At 41.0% G+C, this 14,117-nt stretch overlaps 3 protein-coding genes and 1 pseudogene across 4 annotated transcripts in view; all 4 read left to right on the top strand.

Moving 5' to 3' along the window:
* The window catches only part of LOC109875570 (claudin-4-like), a 39,064-nt gene that overhangs the window by 19,150 nt on the left and 5,797 nt on the right, over positions 1 to 14,117 (top strand). The window lies entirely within an intron of this gene.
* On the top strand, positions 5,978 to 7,147 carry LOC109875574 (claudin-like protein ZF-A89). The gene has a single exon (XM_020467925.2). The coding sequence runs from the start codon at positions 6,097 to 6,099 to the stop codon at positions 6,613 to 6,615; it is 519 nt and encodes a 172-aa protein (XP_020323514.1). The 5' UTR covers positions 5,978 to 6,096; the 3' UTR covers positions 6,616 to 7,147.
* Positions 8,098 to 10,575, top strand: LOC109875571 (claudin-4-like). The gene has a single exon (XM_020467923.2). The coding sequence runs from the start codon at positions 9,374 to 9,376 to the stop codon at positions 10,007 to 10,009; it is 636 nt and encodes a 211-aa protein (XP_020323512.1). The 5' UTR covers positions 8,098 to 9,373; the 3' UTR covers positions 10,010 to 10,575.
* Positions 12,000 to 12,537, top strand: LOC109875551 (claudin-like protein ZF-A9; annotated as a pseudogene).

Raw genomic sequence — 14,117 nt, 5'->3', positions numbered from 1 at the left:
CCTCTAAAACAACTGTCGCCTACTGGCATTGTTAGGCCTATTACATTAGGTTTCAGTCAGACCTACTGATTCGCCTATCACACCAACGGGCCAATCCGCACAGCACCAGACAATTTTTATCAAGCAGTTCATCTAGATCCCACAGGTGCATACAAACCGCTTTGTCATGGCATGGTCGACAGGTACAATCATAGGCAACACGCTTTTATAAAGGTAACCACTGTTGGCATTGTAACACCATTTAGAAGTAGCCTACTATGCCTTCAGCTTGTTCGCAAATTCTGGGCATTAGCCTCAGCGTGACCGGATGATTTGGATACATAATTATCTGTGCGCTTCCCTTTGGAAAGTGATCGCGTTTATTGGCAACAACATTGTCACAGCACATATACTGTGATTGGCCTTTTGGTTAACTGCGTGGTAGAGAGTACGGGGCAAATGTCGTGTAAGGTCTTCGACTCCATGCTGGCACTACCTTAGGACCTACAGCCTCCCCGTGCCCTGGTGGTCATCTCCATCATGGTCGCACTCATCGCCATCCGGCTGTCTATGGCTGTGGGGAAATGCACCAATTGCATCGAGGACAAGCTGTCAAAGTCCACAGTCCCCACAGCAGATTTGTTATTTTCGCTGGCATCCGGGTCTGCTTGCAGTACCGGTGCGTGGGTAAAATCACTGGGGAAGCCCAAAAAATGTAGTCCAATCAATGTAAGCTAAATATGACGTGGCTGTCCATGGTTTTGATTTCTTTCTGTGGGGTTCAGGTAGAAAACATGTTGACTCACCCTACTTGTAGAGAAACGCCAAATGCCATCCTCATCTTCTTTCATGTTGACGAAAATGTATATGATTCTGTCATTCAGTATACACTTTTTTGTTATATTAGGCTACCTGGCTAAAATTCTTGCTAATTTCAATTCATGGGCAACGTTAGCTAGTTAACATTAGCCTTCTACATCTAGCTACATATTGAACTTCCATCTCAGGCCAGGGGGACAAAAGTGTATGAAATAATGGTTTTATCAGAATTATAATCATTCGTCGTTATAATCATTGGCCAGTATGGAGAATTAAGTAAAACCTCAAGTCCAAATCCCTATCGCCATCCATAGCTAATTTAGGAAAGGTTCAATTTTAGCTAGTTGGTAAGCTAGCCACCGGAGGACAAAACAACAAGATGCATCAAATCATGTTTTTCTGTCAATGACGTATGCTCTCAATGGACGTATGCTCTTCGCTTGCCTTCAATTCTACGGGCGGCAACAATGTCATACTTGTTTAGACCAGACAGTATCAGATATAAATATATGGCCTACACTTAGAGAGATAGGGGCACTGTTTATATCGTTCGTATGCTTTCTCCTGTGAGATACATTCAGCCTCTTGCGAATTGAAGGAAAATTATGAAACAGACACAATTATTTTTATTTTTTTAAACGCCTGGCTTCCCATGGCATCCGTGAATACACTCCACTGTATGGATATAGATGTTCTGTATACACATTTCTCCTCTAGCCACTCCCAGTTACCACACATTTAGATATTGTTCAGACATGCTTTGTTTTGCTTCCCACTTCGCTGCTAAAAATACATTGAAAATGTAATAAACCGGAATAGTTTTACTAGTGAATTCCAATAAACGATTTTGCAACAGTGAGCCTGCAATGGACAAAACAAGATCAGTGATTCAGTCACTCAGTCACAACATTGAGATGCGATATATCTCGTTAACTTGACATGAGCTTGATTTTACTAAATCAAATTAGATACAAATTAAATGTATTAATTTCCGTGACTGAGTATCTTTTCCCATCAATGTTCCTATTAGATAAATATCACGGGATGTTTACAATGGTAGGTGGCATTTACAGAGGCAGCCCAATTCTGATATTCTGAAAGCACCTAAGGCTAAGATAATTTACTGTTTTTATTTTATTTTACTAGGCAGGTCAGTTAAGAACAAATTATTATTTTCAATGACGGCCTAGGAACAGTGGGTTAACTGCCTTGTTTGTCATAGTTTTTGTCATGTGGGTGGCAGACAGTTTCTTCATCATAATAGAACTATGCTGAGAGAGGACATACGTATATACCACTAGATAGCAGTAATGTGTCATCAGTGTATTTGATGGAGGGACATAACTGAGGTGTTGTACTATAATGCAGGTTTCTTTGAATAGAAAGAGAACAAACAGTCATTCAGAGTGAAACAATTATGCTATAGTTGATACTGGGCAGAATATGAGGACGATTTGGCCATTCAATGAACTGTCTCTGTAACACTACTGAATGACTTGATATTAGACTTCATCTTAACACAATAACGAAGCACCTAAGGCTAAGATAATTCACTGTTTATTTTATTGGGCAGGTCAGTTAAGAACAAATTCTTATTTTCAATGACGGCCTAGTCGAGTTACTAGTCCAACTGCCTTGTTCAGGGGTAGAAAGACAGTTTTTTTACCTTGTCAACCCTGGGATTTGATCTTCCAACCTTTCAGTTACGAGTCCAATGCTCTAACCACTAGGCTACCCTGCCACCCCCACTTGTGAGACAAATGAGAAAAATAACTAAAGGAAGGGGTGTCATTTTAAGCTCTTTCAACATTTTCTGCATGAGAACGGCATAACTCGAACCCCTCTCTCTCCCTGATCGACAGATCTGATAGCATGGGAACATAATATTGCTTTCACACAGTTTAGTGTGAGCCGACTCAACTCACTCCAGTCTTTTCTAAAACTCAACCATTATTTATTATTTTATTGATTTAGATGCTACTAGAGTGGATTGATTGCCTCTTTACAATAATAGATCAGAATTGCCGTTATAATCATTGGCCAGTATGGAGAATTAAGTAAAACCACAATTCCAAATCCCTATCTCCAGCCATGGCTAATTTAGGAAAGGGACAAATTTATCTAGCTGGCTAGCTAGCCACGGAGGACAACAACACAACGAGATGCAACAATTCAAGTTTTTCTGTCAATGGCGTGTGCTCTTAATGAGATTTGATAGTAGCTCGCTGGCTGCCCTTGCCTTCAGTGCTATGGGCGGCAACAACGTCATACTCGTTTGGACCAGACAGCATCAGATAGATGCATACACGTAGAGAGATGCTGTTTCACTCGCTCAGATTTTAATTTTTGTAAATTTTTATTTCACCTTTATTTAACCAGGTAGGCTAGTTGAGAACAAGTTCTCATTTACAACTGCGACCTGGCCAAGATAAAGCATAGCAGTGTGAACAGACAACACAGAGTTACATATGGAGTAAACAATAAACAAGTCAATAACACAGTAGAAAAAAAAGAGTCTATAAACATTGTGTGCAAAAGGCATGAGGAGGTAGGCGAATAATTACAATTTAGCAGATTAACACTGGAGTGATAAATGATCAGATGATCATGTGCAGGTAGAGATACTGGTGTGCAAAAGAGCAGAAAAGTAAATAAATAAAAACAGTATGGGGATGAGGTAGGTTGATTGGGTGCTTACTCCTGTGAGATACATTCGGCCTCGTGCGAATTGAAGGAAAATTTGTTGAAAGATACATTATTTTGTGTTAAAAAAAACAATGGTAACATTTTTTGTCCTTCCCTTGGCATCCATGAATACACGCCACTGTCTGCTTTTCAGCTTATTTTAATACATTTTTTATTTAACCTTTATTTAACTCGGCAAGTCAGTTAAGAACAAATTCCTATTTACAATGACGCCTACCAAAAGGCAAAAGGCCTCCTGTGGGGACAGGGCCTGGGATTAAAAAATAATAATAAATACAATATAAATATAGGACAAAACACACATCACAACAAGAGAGACAACACAACACTACATAAAGAGATCATCCGAGACTTCTACAATCCTATACTGATTGACGCACATCGGCGGGAGCTCAGCGCATCACAGTTCATAGTCTTGGGGCCTGAGTGATTAATGCTTCTGGGTGGAGGGATTCTCTCTAGGCAGTGTCCACCAAGCCAGGATCGGGGACAGTCCTCCTAATATATCCTGGCGAGATCTATAAAATCCTACGTGGCAAGAGCAGACTGTGTGAGCAGATGGCAATTTTGGCTTTGAACATTGAATAGCCTAACAATGTTGCTTTGAGCCTTTGTGAACTGACTTTTTTGTTTTTTACTCCAATCATTTTAATTTCAAAGTTTTTACATTTGAAATTGTTTTTATTCCATATTTTAATGAGTGATATCAAACTGTTGATTTATTGCATTGCTGGAATTGTAATTGGGTGTTGAGTAGTTGGACAGCTGTACGATGAAGTCCTTGGGCTACTGAAGTCTGGACAGTTAACTTTTGCGGCAACAGGTAGCCTAGTGGTTAGAGTGTTGGGCCAGTAACCGAAAGGTTGCTAGTTTGAAACCCAAGCTGACAAGGTAAAAATCTCTTGTTCTTCCCCTGAACAAGGCAGTTAACCCACTGTTCCTAGGCTGTCATTGTAAATAAGAATTTGTTCTTAACTAACTTGCATAGTTAAATAAAGGTTAAGTAAAAACCCAGAGGCAGTGTGGTCAGATTGTCCACAAAGTAAATTAAACCAAATGCCAATAAAACAATTGCAGTCAAGGGCTGACTGCAAACTGTTCTGTATTATTCTATCCGTGTACGTCTATTTGTTATGTTTCTTATGGTATGTATTAATGTGTGGATGTCCATCACCCATTTTGTATGATATGTTACGAATTACAATTCGTATTATATGTTAAGAATTTGCAAAAAGTAGTGTATATGTAATGAATTTTTAAAATGTATGACATGTTTCGAATTCTAGCTAGGTGGCTAACATTAGTTAAGCTAAGGTTTAGGGTTAAGTTTAGGAGTTAGGTTAAAAGGTTAAGGTTAGCTAAAAGGGTTAGGGGAAGGGTAGCTAATATGCTAAGTAGTTGCAAAGTAAAATGCTAAAGTTGTCTGTGATGTGATTCGAACTCGCAACCTTAGGGTTGCTAGACGTTCGCGTTATAAGTCCACTTACACTACTTTTGTTTTTGCTTTAAGTAACTATCTGTCTTATGTAACCATACCAAACGTAACATATCATACTAATATCAGTGTCTTGGATTTACATTTTTACGTTTAGTCTATGAGACCAGGCTGCTTAATCATATATATCTCACATGTGCCCTCCTCCTCTCCTTCTTCACCCCTCCTTGGTAGGCTAGGTCAATGCCTGACATAAATATTTCTAAATACTGTAGTGGTTTGGTGTCTCCATGTTTGAACCATTTTCCCAACACCACGTGCTCAATGTATCTTAATCTAAATGGCTCTTGTGATTAGATTAGGTCTTTTGGGATGAAGACATGTTCTTATGTGGTTTGAACATGTCACCAATGCCATTTTCCCTAAATAGCAAGTTGTTGACAGTTTATTGTAACCTGCAGTTGATGAAATGCAACATGATCAGACTGCAGTGAGTCACTTGTGGAAACAAATAACACATTGACTAACTGTGAGTGGAATGTTACTTTCATCATAACACATCCTATCTTTGCATCTTTGAAGTATACTATTTCCCAATGTTGATACAAGGTGTCAGTAAAACCAATTTTCTTATTTGTAAAATAATAGCCCTGCCTATACGTGTATTTACATTTTCAAAGTCACAATGAAGGTTTGGGATTGAGCATTTTGACAGATGGTCATGCCTTCATGGAAGTGCCAGTTTCAGTGTCTATTGATGGAAAGAAGTGTGACTATCTGAACTCCAGGTTGTTTTGAACCTGTTGCACATGAAAGAGAGCTTTCTGAAAATGACAGTATTGAGTAAAAGATTGCCACCACTCCTTCAGCTCTGTCTGAGTGTCACACAGTATCTACAGCGTGACAGTCTGAGGAATCTGGTTTGTCCAGAACAACTCACCTCGTGACAGGAAACTACTCCTCCTGCACATTCGTCCTCCTCAGCAGGCTCCAGTTGTTTCTGACCTAGGCAGCCAAATATATCTTTTTCCCACTCCAGACACAGCCTCTCGTCATGGGGAGGATTGGCAAGGAGGTGTTGGGCCAACTGTTCAGATTAAATGGCTTCGTGGGGGTGGCAGTGACCATGGGTATCCCAATGTGGAGGGTGACCACGTATGTACATTGGTGCTAACATTGTGACAGGCCAGATCGTGTGGGATGGCCTCTGGATGAACTGCAAGATGCAGAGCACAGGACAGATGCAGTGTAAGATAAATGACTCGGTGATGAGGCTATCCATGGACCTCCAGGCAGCAAGGCCCTTGGTCATCTCCATCATCTTCAACTTTGTTGGCCTGTTTTGTTGTCACCTTCATCGGGGCCAGTGCACCAGCTGCCTGAAATCGGATTCCTCCAAGAGTAAAGTGACGATCCTTGGAGGCATCCTGCTGCTCATTGGTGCTCTTCTGGTCCTCATCGCTGTTTGCTCGTCAGCGACGTTCACTATCCTCTGCACCTCCTGCCCGCCCCAGAAGATGTATAGGTACCCGAGCTATCCTCAAGGAGCGCCCATGTACCCCTATCCAGGCCAACCAATGGTCCAGGCAGGGCCCTATGGGAGAGTGTACACCCCAACCAGCAGGCCCTACTCAGGGAGTCGTGTGCACCAAGCAAGCCGTATGCAGCACCAATAGCATACCTGGACGGCCTGGACAGTATCTGTAACAAAGTGAAATGGAAAGAGGAAAGTTCTCCCTGAATATTGACTGGTATTCTCGACCTTGATGTTTTCAAGCTATTGTTTTGCTTTGCCTCTGCAGAGTGTGATTGTACCACCAAAATGTACTTATTTCATGTACTTTTGTCCACAATGATATGTAGATATTGTTATTGATGAGAATAACATGCAATTTATAGACATGAAAGTGGTTCAGAGTGAATAAAATTAATTTTGTTTACAAGTTTTTGCACCTGCACACAAGCGGAAGAATCTGTTCTTTCAAATGTTGACAATGTAAACGTATGCAAACGTTATGAGAAATTGTTTGATAATGAGAATGGATGTAGCATAAATGTTCATTTTAGCAGCAGCCTGTGTTTTTCTCCCATTGTGCAACTGATGCTGTTGTTTTGTAAATAGCTGGTTGGTCTATGACTTGTGATGTATCGGTACACAAAAACAACACATTTTTCTGTAAATATTTTTACCAAAAATAAACACACTTTATGATATAATGTGAAGTCTTAATGTATCTTTGTGGAAAAGTTGGGAAACAACAGCTGCAATTTCAAATGTTCATAAACTATGAGCAATAATCATACCAATAATCAAAGCCTATGCATTTTCTAACTTACAATTCATGTTTTAAAAGTTGCATTTTGAATTAAATTCTCCCTTAAATCATGAATCTAAAAGTCTAAGCCATTGGGGGCAGTGGCGGAAAAAGTACCCAATTGTCAGACTTGAGTAAAAGTAATGATACCTTAATAGAAAATGACTCAAGTAAAAGTGAAAGTCACCCAGTAAAATACTACTTGAGTAAAGGTCAAAGTATTTGGTTTGAAATATACTTAAGTATCAAAAGTAAATACAATTGCTCAAATATACTTAAGTATCAAAAGTAAAAGTATAAACAATTTCAAATTCCTTATATTAAGCAAACCAGACGGAACAATTATCTTGTTTTTTACTTAAGTACTTTACACTACTGATTGGGGGGGAGTGGGTACTAAGCTAACGTATGGAATTGTTTTAAGATGTTCATACCATGGATCATGTCGCTATTTGATTTGGAATTTTAGGACCCCTTCAGGTATCAAAAAAAAAATATTAAAAAAATATTGCATTTGGCCTTTTCTACAAAAGCCAATAGAAGCACATTGAGTAACACATTCATAAATGACAAAAAAAAGACAGTAAAAAGTAAATCATAAGGAATAAAGTGTTGAAGTGTCTGTGCTACATCTAGAAGATATAAGAAAGCTCTGGATATATATATATATATATTTTTACACATATTTAACCCCTTTATTTTTGTTGCCACAAAACCTTCTCCATACATCTTCTATTCTTTTGTATGGGTTACCTTAAGATGAGTCCCGTGACACATTGTTTGTAGCCCAAACAGTTTGGATGCTACAGAAAATGGCACATCAGCGTTACTGACATCAGACGAGTCCCGTGGGGCTTGTAGGGATTGTAGAGCAAAAATGGAGAAGTCTCATCTTTCCATATTAGTTTTGTAGGCCAAACCGTTCGGACGCTACTGACATTTTCGTGAGAAGGTCAATTTTAGGGATGTCTCATGGGCTGACAAACACCGCTGTAGCTCGGCCACCTTCCACCGCAGATGCAGAAGGTCGACATAGGCGGATGTGGCTGATTGAGACACAGCCAGTGCAAAAAAAAGATATCTCTAGCTAAAACTGATGGATTTTGATGGGGTGCGTCAATAGACTCTTAAGGATTTTAAGGGATCAACATCTTTTAGTTACATAATGACGTAACTGGTAATTTCTGTTTATTTTGGCGATAGAATGGTTTCTCATAAGCTACCTCATATCTCCTCTCTCCAAATATACAAACATCCCACTGGGCACACACTGGTTGAATCTACGTTGTTTCCACGTAATGTCAATAAAATTAGGTCCGTTGAACCAACGTGGAATAGATGTTGAATTGACGTCTGTGCTCAGTGGGATAGTTTTGAGATTCTAAACTGTAATTCAAATCGGTTGTTTAATTAGATTACCAACAGCTTTCTTTAAAATTAAGGTCTCTTAAATCTGAACCGGCTTAAAGGCAATGTTCTGTAATGTGTTTATTTAATGTATTGGTTTATTACATGAAAGAAATGGGTTCAGGATCAAAACCAAGAAAACAGAAAGTGAATATAGGCCTAAACTTACTTCTGGCTATGACAAATCACAATTCTGGTGTTATTAGCAACTTGACTAGAGGAAAAAATTGTTGCAATAAACAATGTCATCATGAAAACTAGTAGCTTCGAACTTCCGGGCCATGACTAATTCAGGTGGTATTGTTGACAGTTTATGTCTCTACTATAACCTGTGGGCAGACAGGCCTAACCTCCCAGCTATCCAGCATTCACTACAGAGGCATTGTTTGAATGGACAAATTACTATCTCTTCACAGGTCTTGTTTTCGTTAGCGTGTCTCATCGAAACCGGTCGTCAATCACACATACCGACCGGGGAAGTGAAAGAATCTGGCCCAGCTTGAAAATTACCATGTCAACTGGTTTCAGGTCAGGGGGGAAAAAGTTGACTCCACCCTTTCAGGAGCAGACAGATCCATATAACTTCAGGGGATGTGATTGAGCCATTAGTTAACAACGATTACAACCAAGCTGAGCTGACCTGCGGTTGACTCTCCTCTACAACCTCTGCCCCTAGCTTGATTGATTTTACAACAAAAAAGAAGTCTTCAAAATGGTGTCGATGGGAAGACAGATGCTGGGCTTCGTCCTGGCTATCATCGGGTTCCTGGGGACCATCATTGTGTGTGCCCTGCCTATGTGGAAAGTCACAGCTTTCATCGGAGCCAACATCGTGACTGCTCAGGTCATCTGGGAGGGCTTGTGGATGAACTGTGTAACCCAGAGCACGGGACAGATGCAGTGCAAGATCTACGACTCCCTTCTGGCCTTACCCCAGGACCTGCAGGCTGCGAGAGCTCTGAGCGTCATCGCCATCATCGCGTCATGCTTCGGCATCCTCCTGGGAATTGCTGGAGGAAAGTGCACCAACTTTGTGGAGGATGAGGCTTCCAAAGCTAAAGTAGCCATTGCCAGCGGGATCATCTTCATCGTGGCTGGCGTCCTCATCCTCGTCCCTGTCTGCTGGTCCGCCAACACCATCATCAGGGATTTCTACAACCCCCTGCTGGTCGAGGCCCAGAGGAGGGAGCTGGGGGCCTCGCTATACATCGGCTGGGGCACCGCAGGGCTCCTGATCCTGGGAGGGGGGCTCCTCTGCAGCTCCTGCCCACCCAAGGAGGAGCGTGACAACTACCCAGTGAAGTACTCACAGGCAAGATCCACAGCTACCAGCAGAGCTTACGTCTGAGCAGGAAACTGTTGAAAGAGAGACTATAAATTATTTGATTACCTTTGGTAATCCTCTGTGAATTGAAAATACCCTGCAAGACTTGGCATTTTCAAGTGTTGTTCTTCTGCATTTTACATTTTGAAAGTGATGTGAAATCAAAACAGAATGAATCTATGAAAACAAATTTACTGAGTACTTTAGGACTGCAAGAAAAAGACAAGACAGAACTCTTGCCCATAAGAGAAGTAGTGTGACTGTATATGCTGCATGTAGAGATCATCTCAACAATCAAGATAGGGATGACTGAAGTGAATTGAAGCCATTCCCATAACCCTAACTTCTCTTTTGCTGTATAAGGACACTGTACCAGAATGATAATATTGATATTCATGTAAGAACATGGGCCATATGATTTGAGAGTTAAACCATAGGTACAGTATATATGTATGATTCACTTGTCATAGCTTTGTACTGTAGATCACAGTATGTTTTGCAAACATACAATATATGTTCATTGATTATGTCTAAAGAACTTGTTCAATTGCTAACTTTATTTTTCTATAAAACATTTCCAACAAAGTTTACACATTGGTCTTAACTGTCTTTTTTAAATAAATAGACTCCAAGTTACTGTGATTTCCTTTATCTCAGCTGAAATCTTAAATGTCTAATAGCATAGTATTTAGGTGAAAGGACCTTCTGATGATCCTTCCCCACTGCCTTCTGTTCGAATTACACCAAAAGTGGTTTTGGAAAGTGGGATTTTACATCCCATTGATTCCAGTAAGAAAGTGAGGAAAATATTTAGTCCTGTCACACAATCCTGAGAACACCGATTTCTTCTAACGATTTGAAATAAATTTACCCCATTATACCCTCTGAGACATTTACTGTATGACTGGCAGTGACAGATTGACACCAATTAGTTTTCAAAATCTTTGCAGAATGCACAGATTAATTCAGAATGCACAGATTAACCAGTTACTCAATATACGTCAGGTGGGATAAGAAAACAGTTCTGTATTTTAAACTGGCTTCCTCTCAGAACCAGCTATGTAGAATTTAGGTCCGCCAGACAAACATTAGAAAAACTGGTAGAACCGGGTTTGTTTTCATTGTTGAATAGACTATAGTCCCTACTGTCTTTAACTGTGAAGCACTAACAACAGTATTACCTTCTCACCCCTGAAACTACATCGTAATTCCTTGTGACATGTTTTGGTATAAATGGCACATCTTCTTGTGAAAGTGACACACTTTTTACATACTGTACATTACATAATGCTTTAGTTAACAGTGCACATGGAGAAATATGTTGTATGACTTTAAACAGATTAGATTATCTCTCGCTCTCTCCCCCCCCTCTCTCTCTTCTGTCCATTGGTGTGCCAATGCTATGTGAATGTCTCCAAACCGGTTGGGACATACTGCATGCTCTGGATACTGTGGTGACGTCTCGAAGCCAGTGAGAGTGAAGCTTGGCATAGGTGTGTAAAGCAAAGTAAAACACATCACTGTTGTTTTTTAAGTTGAGAATGTGTAAACTAAGAAGGTATGATGTGTTAAAAAATCCTCTCTTTTATTTTCTGCCCTCCAACAACTATATATAAACTTAATTCAGCACTATTTGCCATCTATTGCTGATAATGTCAAATCCCATTGAATGTTTATTTTGCAGTTTGAGCTTTTAAGCTGCTGAGTTTTCTGGCACATACCTACATCCTCGTTCCTCATCGATGTGTTTGAACCATAACAGCTTTTGTAAACCGATCTACCATCTCCAAACAGGAGAATAAAATGAAACACTCACCTTTATTGTCCACAGACAACAAAGAATCCTGTAAGGCTGAGATTCTTTGGCTGGCTCTCTGTTTCTTATAACAGCTAGTAACACTCTTCTTTCTCATTTTCAAATGTACATAAACACTTGATCAGCTTCCAATATTAACTTGGAGACACAAAGAGTGAGTCGACGAGTAGAGCGAGACAGAGAGTCACTGCATTCAGAATGGGTTCTATGGGCATGTAGATGCTGGGCAGTGCCCTGGCCTTGCTCGGCTGGGTGTGGACGATCATTGTCTGCGGCGTGCCCATGTGGAGGGTAACTGCCTTCAACGGCAACAACATTGTCACCTCGCAAACCATATGGGAGGGCATCTGGATGAGCTGTGTGGTCCAGAGCACGGGCCAGATGCAGTGTAAGGTAAAAAACTGCTAGCCCTCAGCTCCGACCTGCAGGCTGCCAGAGCGCTGGTCGTGGTGGACATCGTGGTAGGAATCACCAGCCTCCTCATGGCGTTCGCCAGGGGGAAGTGCACCAACTTTGTGGTGGAGGAGGTAGCCAAGGCACAGATGACAGTGGGGGCAGGGGGGGGTGCTCTATCATCAGTGGGTTCCTGTATCTCATCCCTGTATCCTGGACGGCCAGAATCTTCATCCAGGACTTCTACAATCTGCTCCTGGTGGATGCCCAGCAGAGGGACCTGGGGGCCGCGCTCTACATCAGCTGGGGGGCTGGGATCCCTGGTAACTGTGAGGGGGCTTAGTCGTCAGGAGGTCACATCAAAGCAGCAGGTTCTGTGGCAAGCCCCTCCACCCCAACAAAGACCTACATTTAACATGACAGTTCATGGGACAAACTGGTCGGCATGAACATTTCAAAAGGTATTGGTGGTATAATGTCATGCCCTGACCATAGTAAGCTGTTTACTCTCTGTGTTGGTTGGGGCGTGATAGTGACTAGGGTGGGTCATCTAGGTTTTTTGTATGTCTATGTTGGCCTGATATGGTTCCCAATCAGAGACAGCTGTTTATCATTGTCTCTGATTGGGGATCATATTTAGGTAACCATTTCCTCATTTGTGTTTGTGGGATCTTGTCTACATTGAGTAACCTGAGTGCACACCAGTAGCTTCACGGTTCGTTTATGCTTTATTGTTTTGTTTTGGTGAGTTTCAGTTTATACAAAATATGTGGAACTCTATTCACACTGCGCCTTGGTCAACTCATTATGACGAACGTGACATATAAGGTATATGGACAGACAATGGAATATGAAGGAAAAGGTCCCAGTGGAAGGATGTTGTTTGCACAGACAGTGTACTATGAAGGAAAAGGTTCCAGTGGAAGGATGTTGTTTGCACAGACAGTGTACTATGAAGGAAAAGGTCCCAGTGGAAGGATGTTGTTTGCACAGACAGTGTACTATGAAGGAAAAGGTCCCAGTGGAAGGATGTTGTTTGCACAGACAGTGTACTATGAAGGAAAAGGTCCCAGTGGAAGGATGTTGTTTGCACAGACAGTGTACTATGAAGGAAAATATGCACAACTTTGCTTAGCCAGGGAAACACTACACTCTTAGAAAAAAGGGTTCCAAAACGGTTATTCAGCTATCCTCAAATCAAATCAAATTGTATTGGTCACATACACATGGTTAGCAGATGTTATTGGGAGTGTAGCGAAATGCTTGTGCTTCTAGTTCCGACAGTGCAGTAATATCTAACAACTACTTAATACACACAAATCTAAGTAAAGGAATGGAATAAGAATATATAAATATATGGATGAGATATGATCGAGCGGCATAGGCAAGATGCAATTGATGGTATAAAATACAGTATATACATGAGATGAGTAATACAAGATATGTAAACATTATTAAAGTGGCATTATTAAAGTGACATTTAATAATTTATTAAAGTGGCCAATGATTTCAAGTCTGTATGTAGGCAGCAGGTTCTCTGTGTTAGTGATGGCTGTTTAACAGTCTGATGGCCTTGAGATAAAAGCTATTTTTCAGTCTCTCAGTCCCAGCTTTGACGCACCTGTGCTGACCTTGCCTGGTAGCGGGGTGAACATGCAGTGGCTCTGGCGATTGTTGTCCTTGATGATATTTTTGGCCTTCCTGTAACATCAGGTGCTGTAATTGTCCTGGAGGGCAGGTAGTTTTGCCCCCGGTGATGCATTGTGCAGACGCACCACTTTCTGGAGAGCCTTGTGGTTGTGCGTGGTGCAGTTCCGTACCAGGACGTGATACAGCCCGACAGAATGCTCTCAATTGTGCATCTGTAAAAGTTTGTGAGGGTTTCAAGTGACAACCCCAATTTCATCAGCCTCCTGAGGTTGA

This window comes from Oncorhynchus kisutch, linkage group LG18 (genome assembly GCF_002021735.2).
Source record: "Oncorhynchus kisutch isolate 150728-3 linkage group LG18, Okis_V2, whole genome shotgun sequence".
NCBI lineage: Eukaryota > Metazoa > Chordata > Actinopteri > Salmoniformes > Salmonidae > Oncorhynchus > Oncorhynchus kisutch.
The sequence above is the reverse complement of the archived record's forward strand: the minus strand, read 5'-3'. Positions and strand labels throughout refer to the sequence as shown.

What these genes read in the sequence shown, in the direction of transcription:
- LOC109875574 (XM_020467925.2), top strand. Translation starts at nt 6,097, where the DNA reads ATGTACATTGGTGCTAACATTGTGACAGGCCAGATCGTGTGGGATGGC.
- LOC109875571 (XM_020467923.2), top strand. Translation starts at nt 9,374, where the DNA reads ATGGTGTCGATGGGAAGACAGATGCTGGGCTTCGTCCTGGCTATCATC.